We start from the raw sequence: 19850 nt of genomic DNA on the forward strand, positions 1-19850 counted from the left end.
AATCACACTAAGATCACTAAGATTGAAATTGTGTCTTAGGAACTGTGAATCAAATTTACTCTTCTCTCAGGAAAGAATTTCTATTGTGTGCGACATCAACAACATTACAACCAAAGGAATTCTAGGAAATGCATGGTTATACTCAGTTTTCTGATTAGATGGTCATCCTAGACTATACATAGAGCTGCAGTAAACTCTTGGCCTGTATGATCATCAGGTTCGATTACTTCACCAAGAAAACTCAATCATCAGAGGTAACCAACTCCAGGTTTGAAGAATTGTTTACCAGCTGCAGAAAGAAAGGATACTATTCAAACTGAACTTTCTCAGGCAATGGTCATCTGACATGAAGGACATCCTTAACACACTGTATTTTTCCAATGTTTTTTATTGGAAGGCCTAGACACGGCAATAAGGCTTAAACCAAAAGGAATGTTTCTGTAAAACAGAGTACAAGGCGTATCACTGTTAAATGTAACCGAGATTGTTTTATACTTATGAACAGGTGACACATTGTTCTTGCATTACATACTGAACAGAGGGCATCAGGTGCCTGCTTTATAAAGCCTATATGCTATGTAAAGCGTTGATGGTTGTTTAAAGAATGACAAGTTTAATACAAAAAGACGGCATCACTTTTCTGCTATATTGAATACGCCTTCCCAAAGTATTCGTTTAAGCCTACAGCCAAAAATAGTATCTTATGAAGTAGCCAGTACAGTTCTTTATTCCTTAGACTTGTAGGATGAGAGCGCTAGTATCTTACATTGATTAGACACAGGAGTAAATTACGAGCTGAGAGCAAACGTAGACCCAAAACAACTATAAAAACAGCATCTGATATGCTAGAAGGGCTAAAATGGCAGCGTTCAAAACCTTTAAAAGAGAAAGCTCTGGTGGGCACAGTTTGGTTTCATGTGCCATTTTTGAAGTCTATAGTTGCGATGATGTCACGATAGGAATGCGCTCCAGTTTGCTTGACTCCATAGGTTTTTTTTGCTTTGTGTTAACATTTTACAGTATGAGGTGTGCAGGGCAGCTAGAACAGACAATCCTCTTCGGTGTCAGAATTCTAGTATCCACAACTGGCCAGGGACGTGCAAGATATGTAGTAAGTTTCAGATCAGGCAGAAGGGATCAGTATGAGGGATTTGTCTTCTACATGATCCAGGTAATGACAGGCTTTGTTCACAGGTGAACAATGGAAAGCACAACGAGAACTGGGGCAGTCTACTTGGAAAAGAGGCCTATTTGCCTGCCCTGGGCTCGGGTTAGCCTTCAAGGCTAATGGTCACTGTTGGGGGGAGAAGATGATGAGAGGAAATCCTGTTGTGTCAGTAGGTCTCATAGGAGAAGCAGACATAATCTGCAAGAGAGTGTGCTAAGGCTGAGCAAAACATTTCATAACAGCCCTGTCCAGGCCAACATCCTTGCTCTCCAGAAAAATATCCTCATAGGGATGCTTCAGGAGCACAGGCCACAGGCAAGGCAGTTCCCGCTCCCTCAACTTCAGGGCTGTTGTTCCGATGAGGAATTATGAGGAATTTATGTGGCAACAATGCCCATATCACTCGAAAACCATACGCACAAAATGATGGTGGTCTGCCACTAGTGACCACACAGCAGGCAAGTAACACTTGAGTGCCCTGTTTGTAAGCCGGAGGTTTCATCAGAGCAGCCAATAATCCAACACTACTGCGAGCCAGTCGGCAACTGTAGATTGGTGAAGACAAACCTTTTGTTTGGTTGCCTCATAATTCAATATTTAAATCACTCATTTAAGGTTACTCAACCCAAAAGACTTGCCAATACTGGATTTTCTTACCTGTCTCAAGATCACCTGTGATTACAATTTATCTAACCCAGTCCTCATCTAAGTATCAAGAGTACCAACGGGTGAAATTACCATCATCTCGATTATTCCCAAAGTGGTGGCGTCCTGGTGAGTGACTCATTCCAAGAAATGCCTTGCCTCTGTAATCTTGTGAACAATCTTTCCTTGCTATAACTAAAGCTTGCATTTTAGGTTTCAAGAATAAAAAGTGTTTTTGATTTGCATTATTGGTCATTATATAATAACACATTTTTTAATAAATGGTATGGTATTTTAAAGTGTTTTCAACATCAAAATAACGTGCGCTGTTTTTCTCATCATCCATTAATTCAGGAGATAAAATAGGCTCGCTGATTTTAAAGGGGCATGCAGACATATTTCACCAGTATGTGTCCATAAATCTCCCACAGCAAACCACAGTGTTAAGCGGAGCAGTACTCTCGTGCTCTACAGACGATTGTCGAGGCTTAGCTGGTACAATGGTGGCAGGTTGGCAAGGGTTTTAAACACTGGTGTTGTGTCTATATCTTTGTGGTCGATGGGTGACCGCAGCTTGAAGTTCTGAAGAATTGTGGTGAAAAACAGGAACAGTTCCATTCGAGCTAGCCCTTCTCCGATGCACATCCGTTTCCCTAAAAAGGAGACATAACCCAGTAAACATTTAAACAGAAACCTATGGTAGTTCATTTTTAACAACTAAAGTTCACCAACTCATTAATTCTCCTTGCCTGAAAGATGCCTAAAGGCTTACCTTCTTCTAGTCACAAGTTTCGGATGAAAAGTTGGTCCGAGCCATCTTTTTCTAAAATACTCCTTGTCTGATAGCTTAGTGAGGCAGTAACAAGTTTACGTGGACAGAAAGGCGTTTACATAAGCAGGTTAACTCTACCAGCATAAAGCTCCTGCTCTGTGCTCCTGCTCTTGCTTTTAACAGTTTCACTGACATTAGTAGGAGACCGGAGTAGTTTATTTGCTTAAGCCTTGCATTTGTCCCTGCTTGAGGGATTGCATTCCTCCATTATGGATTTCAATTTGTTTTGTGGGTGAAATAAATATGGATTTTTTTTTATATTCCTATAGTGTTTGAAACTGTTCTTGAATTCCTCAATTGCAATAGCTCGGGACCTACTGTCGCTGTGAAGACATTTTGTTTTATATATTTTTTTAAAGTATTTTTCTAGTGCTGACCTAGCTGCAAGAGCAGCAGAGTGCTTTACAGAGAACATGCTGTAAGTACAAATAACATGAAGTCAACAGGATATTAGAAAGGGACTTGCATTGTGCTGATCTTCCAGTGCTTCATGTGTCTTTTAGTTTCAACTCAAGCCCACCGTGATGTCTGACTCAGATACATAACAATAACAATTGCCGCTGCCTACAAGATCTTGTTTCTCCCAGGTTCCCATGCACAGTTTCCTAAAGTGCTAGTCCAGTGCATGTTAGCATTAGTGTCATTAAGAGTTTATTCAAAGGCAGTGGCATTGTGATGGAGAGGCTTTCATTTCACTTCATGAACAGAAAGATGAACGTTCATATCGATCACACATTGCCTTCAAGCCAGTGCTTTAAATGGGCCGGTACTGTCCGGTACGGAGTACCGGCACTTTTTTATTTTGAGCGGGAGAGTACCGGCACTTCTCAAGAGAAAGGCTATACTTTTAATTGGAGAGTACCGGCACGTTTCAGAAACAAGCAGGTACTCTGGTACAGAGTACCTGCACTTCTATTTTTCCATTTCAAGCACTGCTTCAAGCCCAAGGAAGAATGCATCTATCAGCCTTCTTAGATCATCCAGTCTCATCTCAGCTCCAGTTAAGAAACCTCTGCCCAGGCCTTTAGTGCAACTACATTTACAATGTGCAGGTTTTAAATGAATTACACATTTGACATCAATCAGTGCATGCAATCCATGATAAAATCTAGCTAAAAAAAACTGCTGACCGAATATGTACAGCAATATTTGAGTAGAAATAAAAAAAGTTGGTTTAATAATTTTGATTAGGTGTACAATCGTAGAATATCAGTCACGAGAGGCGACACATTTTCTAATGCAGACAGACTGTTGTAACAGTTAAACAGGGGATGTTCTAAAGTTGTCCATGCAGGGTTCTTGGATTCTCTGGTATTTGCACAAAAAAGGGGAAAGAGAAAACATAGATATAAAGTCCAACCAGTTATTTCTCCAGATTTAAAGTTTAGTGCTATACTGTGAACACCAGGCAAATAGGAGTTTGCACAGGGATCAGAATTATAACGTGTGGTACCTCAAAGCAATTTTTCCTAAATACGTTTCTGAACGCCTATACATGTGTCCATAATGGCACCCCCTATCAGGGTCACAGATGCAAAACAAACCTCTGTATTCCAGTGACCTGTACTGTGGCACCTAGTGTCTGATGTGACTGGTTCTGAATGCCCATACCAATCCCCAAGCCATTCCATTTCTAAAGGGTCAATGTTCTGGACTTGCATACCAGTCCCCAAGCCACCAAATTAATAAGCTGAAAGTGACAAATATTTTAATCATTCAGTACTAAATATGAAGTTCATTAACTATGATGCAAACCCCCTCTATTATACAATTGCAGTGCTTCCTCTGAACCCCCAAGACCAATATATAAAAACCAGTTTCCCTACTACACAGTTTACCTACTAAAATTGTGCAAATCATTCTGTCTTAACTGTAAAGGTCACCTTCTTTATTCATGAGTCATCTCGAGAACATTCACTACCTAATCAATTGGGTTTGTTAAATTCAAAACTGCTGGGCAAGGTGAAGAAATATTTTATGCTAAGCAGAAGACCCTGATGAGGGCAAACTGTGCGAGCTCAGGAGTAGAAAAGGACTATATGAGTCAGGCTTTGCTCCAGATGGTGCTAGAGAGTATCCTGCGCTTTAATGGCTTGCTTATAGGATAGGCAGTTAAAATGACTGTTCATTTATTTTTTCAGTTCGGGCTGGACTGTTCCCATGAGGCACAGGGTCAGACTGATTTGCATAGACCATGTCTGAACTGGGGTGGCAGAGTGGGCTAAAGAACGGTGATGGATTAAACCCAGATCAGTTGACTGGGGGTGAGTGCTTGCAATGTTCAACACTCCGTACATCATTTCCTTTGGTTTTGCTTTGTTCGTCATATGTTGGCACGGTATGCTCAGACGTGAGTCCCTTGCTCACTTTGCCACTGGATTCAAGCAAGCCTGGCTGAAGACGGCAGAAATGCCAGAAACCGGTCCTAGGAAGCTTGTTTCCGGTCCAGGGAAGACATGGCTTGGCAGTTCAGACTGATTTGCATAGGCCATGTCTGAACTGGGGTGGCAGAGTGGGCTAAAGAACGGTGATGGATTAAACCCAGATCAGTTGACTGGGGGTGGGTGCTTGCAATGTTCAACACTCCGTCCATCATTTCCTTTGGTTTTACATTTATTTTTGTAACCAATTTTTATTGAGCTGTTATGGCACCATTCCCACGTTTGTAGTTGCCCAAAACCACAATCATTTTGGATTTACGGATAACAAACATGGTGGAACTGGGTTTCCCAAGACAGAAATGTTCTTAAAAACTTTTTTTCTATTTACAAATGGCATACTTCTTTTGCTCCTGCCTCTTTGACAATAAACGGTAATCTACAGTCCACATTAACGTCTCAAATGGCGAATGATAAAGAGGTATTGTTTCTCAACGTAAAGTGACACCAGCGTTCCTCACGGGACAGCAGCTGCAGCCAGGGCAGGCTTGGCTTTTAGGGCAGTGCGACCGGTGGGGCAGCACTGGGTGCTGACCGGAGGGGGGATACTGCCCTCAGGTAGGGGCGCTGTGTTTATCAATAACTTGCAATTTAAAAGCACCTGCTGCAGAGTTCCTTGTGCGTCCAGCTTTCAGGCAGCAATAACAAAGTCAAAATAACTCTTGTGAATATTTTTCCTGTTAGAAAGCAAGATTTGAGTTGTGTCTAGTGGCAGTTTTGACTCACCATAAAATAGTGCAGCCGGTTAATATGCCTGCTGCAAAGAACAGATATGTATTTTATGCAGATAGCTGAGTGGATTAGTAAAGTCAGCCTTTACCAGGGCTTTAAAACAAATTAAATGTATGAGAAATAGGGGCCCTGGAGAGATGAGGGGCACTTCTGTGGGGTAATGAGGGAATCCGAGGTGGAGGTCATGGGGAGGGGTCGCACCAGGAGCCACCAACACTAAAGCCTGCCCTGCCTACAGCATATGCTGCACTTGTTCAACGCTGGGCACACCATCTTCTAGGCCCAGGATGTGCTAGGGAAGAGGAGTGACAGGACATTCTCTTCTTTTCTATGTTTCTGGACACATTTTTAACTGCTGCTGTTTGTATTGTTCTGGTGATCAATCTTTTGTGCAGGATGTCCATGTTGGCCTGTTAGCAGTTAGATGCTCGCATTTGTATCTGAAAGGCTATCTCCACCCTCTTGCAGTTTGACCCTTTATTGCCTAAAAGAAACAAGCATTGTTAAAGCTAATAAGTCTTGCCTTACGGGCCTTTTGCCTCTGCTAAAGATTTTTAGTGATGGTGTACACAATGGCGTATGAAGCATTATAAGGTAAATGCAGCATTGCAGTGTTCAGTGAGCTCTCTAAGCCTGGGTGTACTTAATTTAAACAAATAATTGAAAAAATGAATTTGATGCAAATAATTTGCGTAAATATTTAGTTCAGCACATCCCGAGAATGTTCAATTCAGTTGTATGTTGGTAGTTGGCTGTGAGAAATAAAGGTCCCGACAATCCCCCTTCCCACCTTCCCATGTCCTCCTCAAAGCACTTTATCAACACTACATTGCTGATGGAACTGTGGTTTAACGTTTAGAAGTTTGCAATAGCACTACTACAATAGTTCTCTTACCGGATAAAACAAGTAACTACGACAGAATAGTTTGTATTTTATGGTAGCAAAAAACCAGTGAAAGATACAGTTAAATGTCTGTGGATTTTTAAGCGTCTGATTCGGTGTCATTTGAACTCCAGTCTGCGCAGACTATTTTTAAGAAGCTAGTAGAAAGGCTTTTTCCATTAGAGAACGCAAAAAAGCATTTTAAATGTACAAAGCCTTAGTTGCAAATCAGTAACATATTACCGAATTGCAAATTGGGTTTGCGATTCGATATTAACAAGGGGTGTGTTTAGGACGTCCCTTCGCAATACCGAATCACAGTGGTATGTGTGACTGTTTTGCGACCGAAATGCAGTCACAAAACATTCACATTTTACTCCCTACGTCAAGTAGATGGTAACCCATTCGCAAACGGGAATAGGTCTTTAAGGGACCCCTTCCCCTCTGTGAATGTTTGTAAGATCAGGCAGTGGTTTAGGGACCACTGCCTACCTTTTTTTTTTAATGCATCACGTTTTCCTTAAGGAAAATGGCCTGCATATAAAAAAAAAAAAGATTGCTTTATTTAAAATCAATTACAGACGTGGTGGGCTCCTGACCTCAGCAGGCCACCATCCCTGTGATTCTAGTGATTCCCAATGGGTTGCAAACTAAGACCTATTGCGTTAATATTCATGAGATAGGTCTATTTGTGACCCACTGGAATTTGCAAATGTATCAAAGACACATTTGTACATTGGTGTTTCAGATTACCAAATGGCAAATCGCAAAAATTCGCTATTTGGTAATTGCAAACTATTACTTTTGTACATGTGGCCTCCTATTTCTTGTTTATATGTCGTTGAAGTCAGTTTCGCTATACTTTCTCACATTTAGGACGAGTGGGGGCAAGTAACAAAGACAAGGGAAGGAAAGGAGAGAGGGCAAGAAGAACACAGAGGGAGGGAGAAGTGCGTGAGGTAACTAGCTAAAAAAGATACTCTGACAAGAGTGCGTAAACAGAGAAAAGTAGCAGCTAACTGAATGAGCAGTGGAAGGACACAAATAATGCATCCATGCTCCAAGGGCGGGGTGGGGGCAAATACAAGAAGAGGAAGGAAGCATACAGCTCCTGACCAATAAGAGTAAAGCAAATGAGAGATAGAATTAAGCCAGCAATGGTAAGCAAAGGGTGGTGTCTAAGCCCACTGACAGAAAACAAAAGGTCTTGAAGAGACATCTCATGCACTGTGCAGGTGAGATCTAAAAAAGAAGATAACCTGGAACTAAATTTTATTTTGCATTTCATCACACTGCACTTCGACACTGCTTCATAGGATACCATAATCTACTTTTGTTTATTTGAGCAAACTGTGTTTTGTGTGGTTTGTAGTTTTGCTTTTAATAATTTCATTATGTGCTCAAAACTCCAACGTGCAAAATGCTGTTGGCTGAATGGCAGAATTGGCTGCAAGTGTTATACATGACATGGAACTACTTGTCAGTTATGTTTTAACATTTTACAAAGTAGCCTACACCTTTTCAAAAACTGCTTGTTTCAAGTGTAAAATAAAAAGTAAACTCAGCTGACAGTTTGTGTTCACTCTTTTCCTCTAATCATGCATTAAAACAAGCATAGGCAATGTGGACCGTTTTTTCTTATGTGTATTGGAAGGTTTTATAGCAAGCATCGCAACACAGTAAAGGTACACTGACAGCAGCACCAACTTCCCTAACACAAATAATAAATTAGGGTCAGGTGGCAGTTGCAGAAGGAACATCACACAATGCTGTCACGCATGCAGGACAGTTAAAACACAGATAGTTAACACACTAAAGAGGGAATTTAAGGATTGTTGTACGGTCTTCTTGAGCAGTAAGGGTGAGGTTAGGTCAACATTCATGTTCTCTGTTTGATAAACTGTCAGACCTATATTAAAGCTCTGTGTGGGTGAGCTAAACATTTTTTTATTGGTGTCTCCCTTCCACATGATAAAAAACAGGGGGGCCAAGGAACTGAATGGAATTCTCTTTTCCATTAACATGTTTGGTGCTGGAATATAGCCCCATGGGGGTCAGGGTGTCTTTGAAGAGGCCTCATAATGTGCTATTGCAAGGCTGTCAGCATGTTTCACATGGCAAGTCCCTGTAATCGTATCCTGTACTATGTAAAAAGCCATGGACAAGTCGACCAGATACACTTGCAGCTGAGTGGGTGTGGGCAGGTGGAGTGCAGAAACCTAGGTGGAACTCGTGGAGTCACATAAAAACTCTGGAGTGCGCGGACTGTAGGAAAGTAGGATCTGCTTCTTATGGTTACTTCCACTTTTTGCTTGATGTCTCACTGTTTAGTCTGACTGGGATCCTGCTAATCAGGACCCCAGTCTATTTGCTTTCTCACTTAAATTGTCATGCATGTACTATGGTACACTCCAGATTGGATACTGGGGTACCCTTATCAGTCCCTAGTATATGGTACCCATGTACCCAGGGCATAGGTACCCCAGAGGCGTCCCATGGACTGAAGCATGTATTATGCCACCCATGAGAGGCCATGCAAAATTGATCTACAGGTCTGCTACTGCAGTAACTGTGTAAGCTGGTGGTTCACTACATCTATAGCAGGCTTTATCAATCCTCAAGGCAGGGTGCTGGGTTTTATGTGAGAGGGTGCCCCTGCATGAGCAGAGCCTCTCTGCAGCCTTTGGAGACCAATTCTCCCGGGTTGTCTGTGACTCAGCCAGACATATAGGTAGAGGTGCATTATAACCTTGCGGTAAATGCTATCTCAAAAACGGCTGCATAGAAACATATCGTGTTTGGTATCAAATACCTTGGAATCATACCTCCACACCGGTAACAGGCGTGGGAGGTATGATTCCACCCTTCGGAAGCGAGCGTCGTGGGGTCACTGGTTTATCCGGTGCCAGACTTCTCAACCCGGACAGCACAAAATGGATGCTGCCGACCAGAGACACATTTCTGCCCTCCTTCTGCTGAGCCAAGCTCGAACAGAGGAAGGCAGCACAATAGGCATTCTGTCACAGGGAGGTGTGACCACCTCCCAGACAGGATTTAGTGTATTGGGGCTGGGTGGGTGCACTCTGAGAGTGCCTGAAAGTCTGCACTGGGGGCCCATTTGGTGTCCCTGTGCATAGTCCAGCTCAAACCTGTTCTGTGAGCCATTGGCTCCTGCTCTGGTGCGAAACTGGACAAAAGACATGGGTGTAACCACCCCTCTGTCCTGCCCCTCCCCTAGGAGGGTCCCCTGAATATGTCCGACCATTGCCCATAGGTACATAAGGGCTTACCTGGCTGTAATACTTTAGATTTTACGTGGACAAGATTCTACAAGAAGAAACCCCTGACCTTCGACCGTCTGGACACTCTGGACTTCGACTGGGCCCAACTTCATCTCCCTCTCCGTCCAAAGCTTTGTCTGTGCCCTTGCTCCATACAGGCTCCGTGCAGGACCTGTGGTGCACTAAGGACAACCGAAGAATCTCCCTTGGAGTGAAGGAGTCACTCCCCTGCATAAGCAGGCGCCGTAACGTAACTGACCGGTCTGCTGCTCCTGAGCTCCTGTGGACTCCGAAAATTTCAGCAGCACAGGAGGTGGGTTTCCGAAAGTCCTTGAGGTTGATCTGCCCTCTCAGCAAGTTTGAGGCCAGTATCCCTCGTGGCGACTGCATAACCCGAACCCTGTGCACCACGTCCATTTGCAAGTGCATATGCTTGTTGGCAATTCCCGAGCTTGTGCATTGGACTCCATGTAGTCCTGACACTGAGCAGTAGTTGCACCACAGAACTCCTGCCTCCTCACACCGAGTACTCCTTGGGCTGGTACTTTGCAATCTTGCTCGAGGTCCCCTTGCGACTCCTGGTCCTTTGGCCTGTGGGTCCCCCTGAGGGTCATCTTGATTTCTGTTGGGCTTTCCTGGTTGCTCCAGACGTGCCCTGACTCCTCATAGCTTGGTGAATGTCCTGGACCTTGCTGGTCCACACCGTAACCTGCTTGACCTTCCTGCGTGGGTTGTTTTTCCCAAGGCTTGTTGGTGCTCCAGCCGAACACCGACCCCTCAGCACTCGACATCTTTCGTGGAACAGCTCACCTCCGGCTCCTGGTCGTCCTCGACGTCTCCTGGTCCTCGTGGCTGCAGAGTCAAGCATCCCTTCTTCGCACCTGAAGCACCCGACATAGTTGGGCATTCGTCTACCGAGCCCCTGGTCACTCTGAATTAACCCAGACTCTGTCCCCTCTGCTTTCAGGTTCCTTCCTTCCAGAATCCAGGCTTGTATTCCTCTGGACCATTTTCACCTTCACGGCAGCAGTACTTCATCGCAGCCCTCCATTGAGAACGACGGCGGTTTCCGACACCACACCAGACCAATGCACCCGCTCCTCAGGGATAGGTAACTCAGGTACTATGGTATCCACGGGTGGGGTGGCTCTCCATACTCTAAGTTCCAGAGGGTTTCCTCGAAGTCCTCCTAGAAGGGTCCCTAAACTTTAAAACTGGTACCACGACTTTCCCATAGAATTGTACGGAGCCTGCGGTCGTGTTAGCACACTGCACCCGTCCTCCGTGGGGTCCCTATCTGCTCACCTTGGGTGGTTCCTTGGGGTCCCAGCGATTCTATGTCCTCTAGACTGTGTCTTGCCCAAGTCGTGATTGTTATACCACTATTTTAGTATATGGCTTGGCCTCTCCCTGGAGCCCAGTGTGTATTGTGTCACTTACAACTGTTCTATTGATCTCATATTGTGTGATTTTGTATTCTATCCTCGTGTAGAGGATAGTAGAGAGTGTTATATAAATAAATATATATTTTTATATAACTACTGTGTGGTTCTCCTTCATTTAGTCATTCAGGAGGTGATATTCTGGTAAAACAAGCTGCTTTACATTCCTTCCAGATTAAGCCTGAAGGCTGCTCTCCACAGCTACCACTAGGATAGCTTTCTAAAGGTTATCTTTGACCTAATACATCATAAGGGTCGTTTGGACTGGTGCAAGGGGCCCACTATATTTAGTGGACAGCATATACCAGGCCAACTTCTCACACGGACTTCCTCCAACGGACAGAAAATATGCCTGTTGTGCTGCAATTTAGCGCAAGCAGCGCTGAAAAATCAGCAAGAATGGCACAATGTGGTGCACAAGAGCATGCAGTCATTTGAGTTGATTATACTGCCGCTCAAATAGAAAATCTACTAGAGTGGCAGCAATTCCACTCAAGAAAACAAATGTCTTTCAGTGCATAGCTTCTGTTCAAAAGAAACCCTGCTTCTTCTGTTCTCTGGTCAGCCATATGAGTAGCTCGGATGCATGACTGTTATTTGTAATAACTGAAAGGCTTTGGGTGAAATTACTTTAATTACATCAAAATCAAAATCTTTCTTACCTCCTAGATTACTTGCTGGAAATGGAATCTGCTCTAAGCAGGACCGTATATTGGTCAATAAAATTGGGGGCGGGAGCATGAGCTTCAGATTTTCGACAATCACGCTGGCATATCGTAATAATCATTGTATGGGAAGCAGCGCATGAGTGGCTTAAGGGCCAGTGGAAAGGGAAAGGAGTGGCGATTCTGTGGGGTACCTACAACACAGTATTTTGTTAAATAACCATGTTTTCAGACCTTCAAAACAGAGGGTGTGTGTGCGTTTTTTTAGGGGGTTTAACACCCCAAACACCCCCACTGATGCTACGCCCCTGGCTCTAGGGCGATTTCTTATGCGTGCCCATCTCTCTTTTACAGTTTTCCTACTCCAGTTCCTCGAGAAGCAGCGATGGGCCACTTCGTGTTCCACATAGGACAGGGACTGCTGGTGTTGAAATGAGTTAAACCAAATTCTTAGCAGTTTCATTCCCTTGTCCTGTTCCTCTCACTCTACTCTGAATTTCAGAAACAATACATAGATCTTCCCCCCTTCCAGCTGTGCATTCCCCACGTGTGTGGCTTTCTACGCTCTTTTTAGATCCAGGATGCTCTGAATCCCTAGCACAGTAAATAATGCACTACTTAAATTCTCTAAGGGTTGCTGGAACACCTCTAACCTTGTCACCCCCTATGTTTAACCAGGTTTACTAATAGTATCTAGGGTGTCACTGGGCAGAGGCTGGTTCAGACCCCGTAGCACTGCTCCCTCCTGGCGACCATGCCCCATAGGAACAATAGAGGATTCTGTCAGAAAGCAGAAAAGGGACCCCAGCCTTTCTGAGTATGTTACAGAAGACCATAAGGAGGCTGCAAATAAATAAAAAAAAATACAGTGCTCTAATTCCCTTGAGAAATGTTCGTTTTGTGTAAAACTGCAAAAATAAAAGACACAGGCAACAGTTAGAGGCACTCTTTCCAAGGAAGTACACAACCTCGGCCCAATGAAATCACGCAAACTCCCAATGTGTGGGCGGGCCCAAAGGCCCTCCCTCCTGGAGATTCTCACATAATTGTCTGGTGTCAGCTGGGCCTCAAGTTAGATTATAACAAGCTGTCACGGATCATTTGAATGCGTGCCCTGTATGTTCCTTGCCTGCTTTATAATATTTGCAATCCGTATTTGGGGTTTCCCCCATGGTCTCCGCCTCATGTGAAATGGCGTTTGCAATGAGGTGATGAAATCCAGGACGCTCATCCGCTCTACTTCCGTCTTATGCCTGTGCCTGCAACGAGGCAAATATTAGTGCCGTTCAACTGCACGTAATGGGGAGGCCTTGTACCCGACTCACAGACCTGGTGTGCCTGGCACCAAGTGACAGGTTTGTTCAGTTGGATTTTAAAATAAAATAACTACTCACAAAAAAACGGTTTCTATATTCTAACCTTCTTTGCTACAAGGGTAACCAAAATCCCTGCTGCTTCATGGAGTGGAAAGTGTCTAATATGAAATAGCTGTAAGTCTACATTACCTACTGGCGGTCACCAGTAGGTAGTTATAGTTAGGACCTATTTTCCATAGGAAATCCGCAACATTCTATTCCCAATAAGTCTGGTGCCGGTTGACGAATCTTCACAAAATTTTCCAAACTTTTGGCCAGCTCCGGTCCGCTCCTATCCTGTAAGTTTCGTGGTGATTCGTCAAGCGGGGGCTGAGAAAAAGGGGGGTCCCAAAACGCGTTTTCCCCATGCAATTTGACGCAGCTACAGCCCGAACTGCTGAACGGAATTACACCAAATTTGGCAGAAAGGTAGACCTTGGTTCAGAGTCGTGCCTTTTGCTTAAATGGTGTAAATCCGTTCAGTAGTTCCTGAGAATATCAAAAGTAAAATCACATATATATCTGGGCGGAGCCTAACCACACATCTCATCGTGAGATCTGATTGGCTGTCAGCACTTCATCCAAGAAGTGTTGGCAGCCATCTTGGGACCAATATACATGATAGCACCTCATTAAAAAGCATTGCAGTTAATAGAAGTTTTTAAGACTTTAGTTACATTATAAATCATTTGTTGATGGTACCATACTCATTTTAGGAATTGTGGTATGTTCTAAGGTGATTTTACCATGTGAAAAAGCCTTCTGCTGTGATATCATGAATCATGTTTGAGAGAAAACTATTTTCACATGCTTTTCCCACAGAGGTTTGGAAGGTGATCTATAAGCTAAACTGAGAGCATATTTTCTGTAAATTCACATTATCTTTCTTAGTCATGTGAGAATGAAGTCTGACATTCTCAGTAAAACATGTACATCCAACAAGGGCAGAGACTGTCAGTTGATTCCTTTGTGTTCTACTGCAGCTTCCCAGAGTGTTCCAAAGAACAACTAGAGCACTAACACTCCTACTTATGATAAACGTATGGCACACCTTAAGCCATCTTGATTGGAATAAAGTGGTAACTCTTAAAACATTAAATTTAAAAAGGAACAAACTGAGTGGGTTCATTTTGCCATTGAATGTATGATTAGTGCTGCAGAAAGACAAATTAGGGCACATTTTGAGTGACTTCTCAAATCCTCTTCTATTTCATTAAAGAATTCTGACATGCAGACTGAAACATGCAATTTCAATACCAGCAGCAGACTTCCCTGGTGAGCAGTAGCTTTACTACAGTGATCTAATGATCAACTAGAGTGCTAACATTCTGAATTGATGGCAAATGTGTGACACATCTGAATGCCTTCTTCATTGAATCAAAGTAAAAAACTGACAGTATGCCTACTGAGGAGACTGTAGTAAATGAGGAAATTAGGAAATTTCATAACAAGTCTCCCAAGATGGCCACCAGAGACAAAAGAGCCCAAATGTAGCACAAATATCACCGAGATGTAGCCCAAGTATAGCCCAATGACAGAAATCCCAGAGTGTTTTAAAGAACAACTAGAGCGCTAACAGTCTTACTTATGACAAAAGTATGGCACACCTGAAGCCATCTTGATTGGAATAAAGTGGTAACACTTAAAACATTTAATTTGCAAAGGAACAAAATGAGGGGGTTCATTTTGCCATAGAAATTATGATTAGTGCTGCAGAAAGAAAGACTAGGGCACAGTAGTAGAGAGTAGTAGAGAGTGAGTAGTAGAGAATGAGTAGTGGAGAGTGAGCATTAGAGAGTGAGTAGTACAGAGTGAGTAGTAGAGAGTAGTAGAGAGTGAGTAGTAGAGAGTAGTAGAGTGAGTAGCAGACAGTGAGTAGTAGAGAGAGTAGTAGAGAGTGAGTGGTAGAGAGTAGTAGAGAGTGAGTGGTAGAGAGTAGGAGAGAGTAGTAGAGTATAGTAGAGAGTGAGTAGTAGAGCGAGTGGTAGAGAGTAGTAGAGAGTTAGTAGTAGAGAGTGAGTAGTAGAGAGAGTAGTAGAGAGTGAGTAGTAGAGAGTGAGTAGTAGAGAGTGAGTAGTAGAGAGTGGGTAGTAGAGAGTGAGTAGTAGAGAGTGAGTAGTAGAGAGTGAGTAGTAGAGAGTGAGTAGTAGAGAGTGAGTAGTAGAGAGAGAGTAGTAGAGGGAGAGTAGTAGAGGGAGAGTAGTAGAGGGAGAGTAGTAGAGTGAGTAGTAGAGAGTGAGTAGTAGAGATTAGTAGAGAGAGTAGTAGAGAGTGAGTAGTAGAGAGAGAGTAGTAGAGTAGTAGAGAGTGAGTGGTAGAGAGCAGAGAGTAGTAGAGTGAGTAGTAGAGAGTAGTAGAGAGTGAGTGGTAGAGAGCAGAGAGTAGTAGAGTGAGTAGTAGAGAGTAGTAGAGAGTGAATAGTAGAGAGTGAATAGTAGAGAGTAGTAGTAGAGAGTAGTAGTAGAGAGTGTAGTAGAGAGTGTAGTAGTAGAGAGTAGTAGAGAGTGAGTAGTAGAGTAGTAGAGTGAGTGGTAGAAAGTAGTAGAGTGAGTAGTAGAGGGAGTAGTAGAGAGTGAATAGTAGAGAGTGAGTAGTAGAGAGAGTAGTAGTAGACAGTGAGTAGTAGAGCGTGAGTAGTAGAGAGTGAGTAGTAGAGAGTAGTAGTGAGTGAGTAGTAGAGAGTGAGTAGTAGAGTAGTTGAGAGTGAGTAGTAGAGAGTAGTAGAGTAGTAGAGAGTGAGTAGTAGAGAGTAGTCAGTCAGTGTCAGTCAGTCAGTGTCAGTTAGTCAGTGTCAGTGTATCTATGTCAGTCAGTGTCAATCAGTCAGTGTCAGTCAGTCAGTGTCAGTCAGTCAGTGTCAGTCAGTCAGTGTCAGCTAGAGCAGCTCTGCTGACCTGGTTCTCTGGCTCTAAAGCAGCTCTGCTGACCTGGTTCTCTCTCTCTAAAGCAGCTCTGCTGACCTGGTTTCTCTGGCTCTACAGCAGGTCTGCTGACCTGGTTCTCTGGCTCTAGAGCAGCTCTGCTGACCTAGTTCTTATGCTACAGAGCAGCTCTGCTGATCTAGTTTTCTGGCTCTACAACAGCTCTGCTGACCTGGTTCTCTGGCTCTAAAGCAGCTCCGTTGACCCAGTTCTATGGCTCTGAAGCAGCTCTACTGACCTGGTTCTCTGGCTCTAAAGCAGCTCTGCTGACCTGGTTCTCTGGCTCTAAAGCAGCTCTGCTAACCTGGTTCTCTGGCTCTAAAGCAGCTCTGCTGGCCTGGTTCTCTGGCTCTAAAGCAGCTCTGCTGACCTGGTTCTCTCCCTCTAAAGCAGCTCTGCTGACCTGGTTTCTCTGGCTCTACAGCAGCTCTGCTGACCTGGTTCTCTCGCTCTAGAGCAGCTCTGCTGACCTAGTTCTTAGGCTCTAGAGCAGCTCTGCTGACCTGGTTCTCTGGCTCTACAGCAGCTCTGCTGACCTGGTTTTCTGCACTCACGATGCACGCAACCGACTTCGCGAAAATATATTTAAAAATAATATAAGTTTATTATACGTACAAATATATTATTTTGACGAATATCTTACATAATCTCTTGCCTTAATATGTATATTAAAGACACATACATATCATTTTGGAACATAAATTTTCTTTTTGCGGGAGTCGCGCACCCAGCGCGCCCCAGCACGTATATGATGTCACGCGGGACCCGCAACCGCGCAAACATCTCGTACCGTAATGCGCATGTGTCGCGAATGCGCGGGAGCAGGAGTCGCAGACTGGTCGCATACCAATCGCGCATATCACGTGATATTAAATGTATATGATGTAACTGAAAAACACGCAGCCGTCGCACACCGTACGCGGATTCTTCATGACTTTTCTAAAATGGCGGCTAGAATGCGCACACCCACCGTGATGTGTACACTTTGAGTGCGCGACTCCGAAAAAAATTGGATTTTTTTTAAAGAAAATAATATAAATATATTAAAATAAAAAATGAACAAGAAAATGAATCAATATTTCAGTTTTAATAAAAAAACATTTTTTTTGCAATTTTCAGAAAAATATATAATGTTATTTAATGAATAAAATATTTATAAATAAAAAGTTAAAAAACTGTAGAAAATCAGTACAAAAAAAATAGATAACTACTATCACACTTAAAAGTTAGCATTTAAAAAACCTTTGAAATTCACTGAAAAAACCATAGGTTTCAGGGGTGTTATAGTTAACTGCCCATTTCACTCATACAAAACCATAGAAATTCCTCCGTTATAGTTAGTTCTGCTAACTATAACTCACGCGCCCGCAATGCACTGCTGATGATGTCACATATTGCATCATTCATGACATGGTCAGTGACATCACTGATGACATCACTGATGACATCTCAAATGACATCATCCACTTGACAATCTGATACACCTTATCATACACTAGTATAACCTTTCATCACTCACTGTAAAATACAGAGTACCATATTTGAAACCATTGACACACCAATACCAGTTACTACATACCCACTCACTGATTCCTAAGTCTACACACACAACTACCCATTCAACAACAGAATCATCTATACATGCAGTCATTAATTAATAGAACACTATCAAATGCACTTATACACATATATAGACATTGACACATCAGCAGTCATCTTAGTCGGTTATGCAGTCATCCTACTCACTCATGAAAAAAATGTATCGCACTTAAATTTACTCATTTACACAATTATCCAACAACACCTCATTTATTCAAACACATGGTAACTCATCATTAATATGTTAAAAAAGCACCATTACAATTATACACTCATTCATATAGTTACTCACAATCACTGACTCTTACACATACTTATTTATATACACCAACTCTCACATACAATGCCTTTTATTTTTTTACTTTGTTGAAGATGTACAACTAAAACATATATTCGCTCACCAACACACAAATAAATACACTCAGTCACCCAAACAACTGTTTCCACATGCAGTCTTAAACCCATACACCTAGTCAATCAACCATTCACACATCTATGCATAGAGTTACACACACCCCATCCAACCACACACAAACTCAGTGTCCCATACAAATGCTCACCCAACTAATCAATAACTAATATACACACTCATGTAGTTAGTGACCAACTTATGCAGCATGTTATACAACAACAGAGACAGTGCTGCACACATTCACATAGTTTAGTTACTAATCCATGTATTAAGTGAGACACTTAATTATTCACTTAAAAAGACAGTCAGACAGCTACTAAATCCTCCATCCAGACAGTTATATATCCACTCAATCTTCAATACAGATTGGTATATATACAATACATATTTAAATTTCAAACTAAACCACATTCAGTGGATGATGTCATCAGTGATGTCATTTGAGATGTCATCAGTGATGTCACTGACCATGTCATGAATGATGCAATATGTGACATCATCAGCAGTGCATTGCGGGCGCGTGAGTTATAGTTAGCAGAACTAACTATAACGGAGGAATTTCTATGGTTTTGTATGAGTGAAATGGGCAGCTAACTATAACACCCCTGAAACCTATGGTTTTTTCAGTGAATATACATTCAACATTAACAACATATCCTACTTAGCCTATTAACCTTCCTCAACAAACATCACAATAAATCTTAGTTCAAACAAGTGTCAAGCATATCAAAGATAAGAATAGTACTTAAATTTCAACGAGCAGCATCCGATAGAAGAAAACAGTTGACAGAATGAAGAGTTAATTCATTTGAACATTCTAGAAGTAAACGTTTTGTGTTTATTTCTAGATCATATGTTTGAGAAGCTTTAACGTTTCTGAGGTGCAGTATAAACCACATTTAATGCACAATCATAACCGCCAGTCCTGCCTTAAAAGTGTTCTTTTTGGACATCAACTACATATTAGCTTCTTTTATTTTGCGGTAGGATTGTGGTTAAACCTGCATGTGGAATTCTACCTTATGGATATCAGCATTTGGTTAATGAGACAGCTGCTCATTAACCATGGGTAGCCAACATTCTGAAGGTCTGAATAAATTGGGTTTGCTGGTAAAGGGGTCTATACATGTAAAATAGTCATTTTGAGCCAACAGCCAGGTTTCCATATCAGGGATGACACCCAATTAGAGAGCAACATTCAAAGGGAGGCAAACCAAGTGCTAGATGCTTGTTTACCAAGTTGAGGCAAGGAAATTCCCCTCTTGGTGACTTCTTAGGAGTATTGTAAAGAAAAAAATTGGAGTTGTGCTTTCTGTTTGTGACTAATTCACTGAAAGATCAGCTTAACGCTCTTTCTGTTGCCAGTTCTATGGCGGTTTGGTAGGCATGGATCTGGATAAGGGTCTGCGAACCCTGTTGCTCGGCCCTAGTTAAATTAAAATGTGAGGATCCTATAGTTACTGTGCTAGGAGAATTT

The 19850-nt window shown here is 42.6% G+C and overlaps 1 protein-coding gene across 4 annotated transcripts in view; it reads right to left on the reverse strand.

Moving 5' to 3' along the window:
- Positions 1 to 370: 370 nt before the first annotated feature.
- LOC146798351 (cytochrome P450 2C8-like) overlaps positions 371 to 19850 on the reverse strand; it is a 489861-nt gene continuing 470381 nt past the window's right edge. For all 4 annotated transcript variants that reach the window (XM_085625620.1, XM_085625621.1, XM_085625622.1 and 1 more), the window contains one exon: positions 371 to 2466. In XM_085625620.1, the coding sequence (XP_085481746.1) occupies positions 2282 to 2466 (185 nt within the window). In that variant the 3' untranslated portion in view covers positions 371 to 2281. The remainder of the gene's footprint in view (positions 2467 to 19850) is intronic.

Source organism: Triturus cristatus, chromosome 9, assembly GCF_964204655.1.
Source record: "Triturus cristatus chromosome 9, aTriCri1.1, whole genome shotgun sequence".
Classification (NCBI taxonomy): Eukaryota; Metazoa; Chordata; class Amphibia; order Caudata; family Salamandridae; genus Triturus; species Triturus cristatus.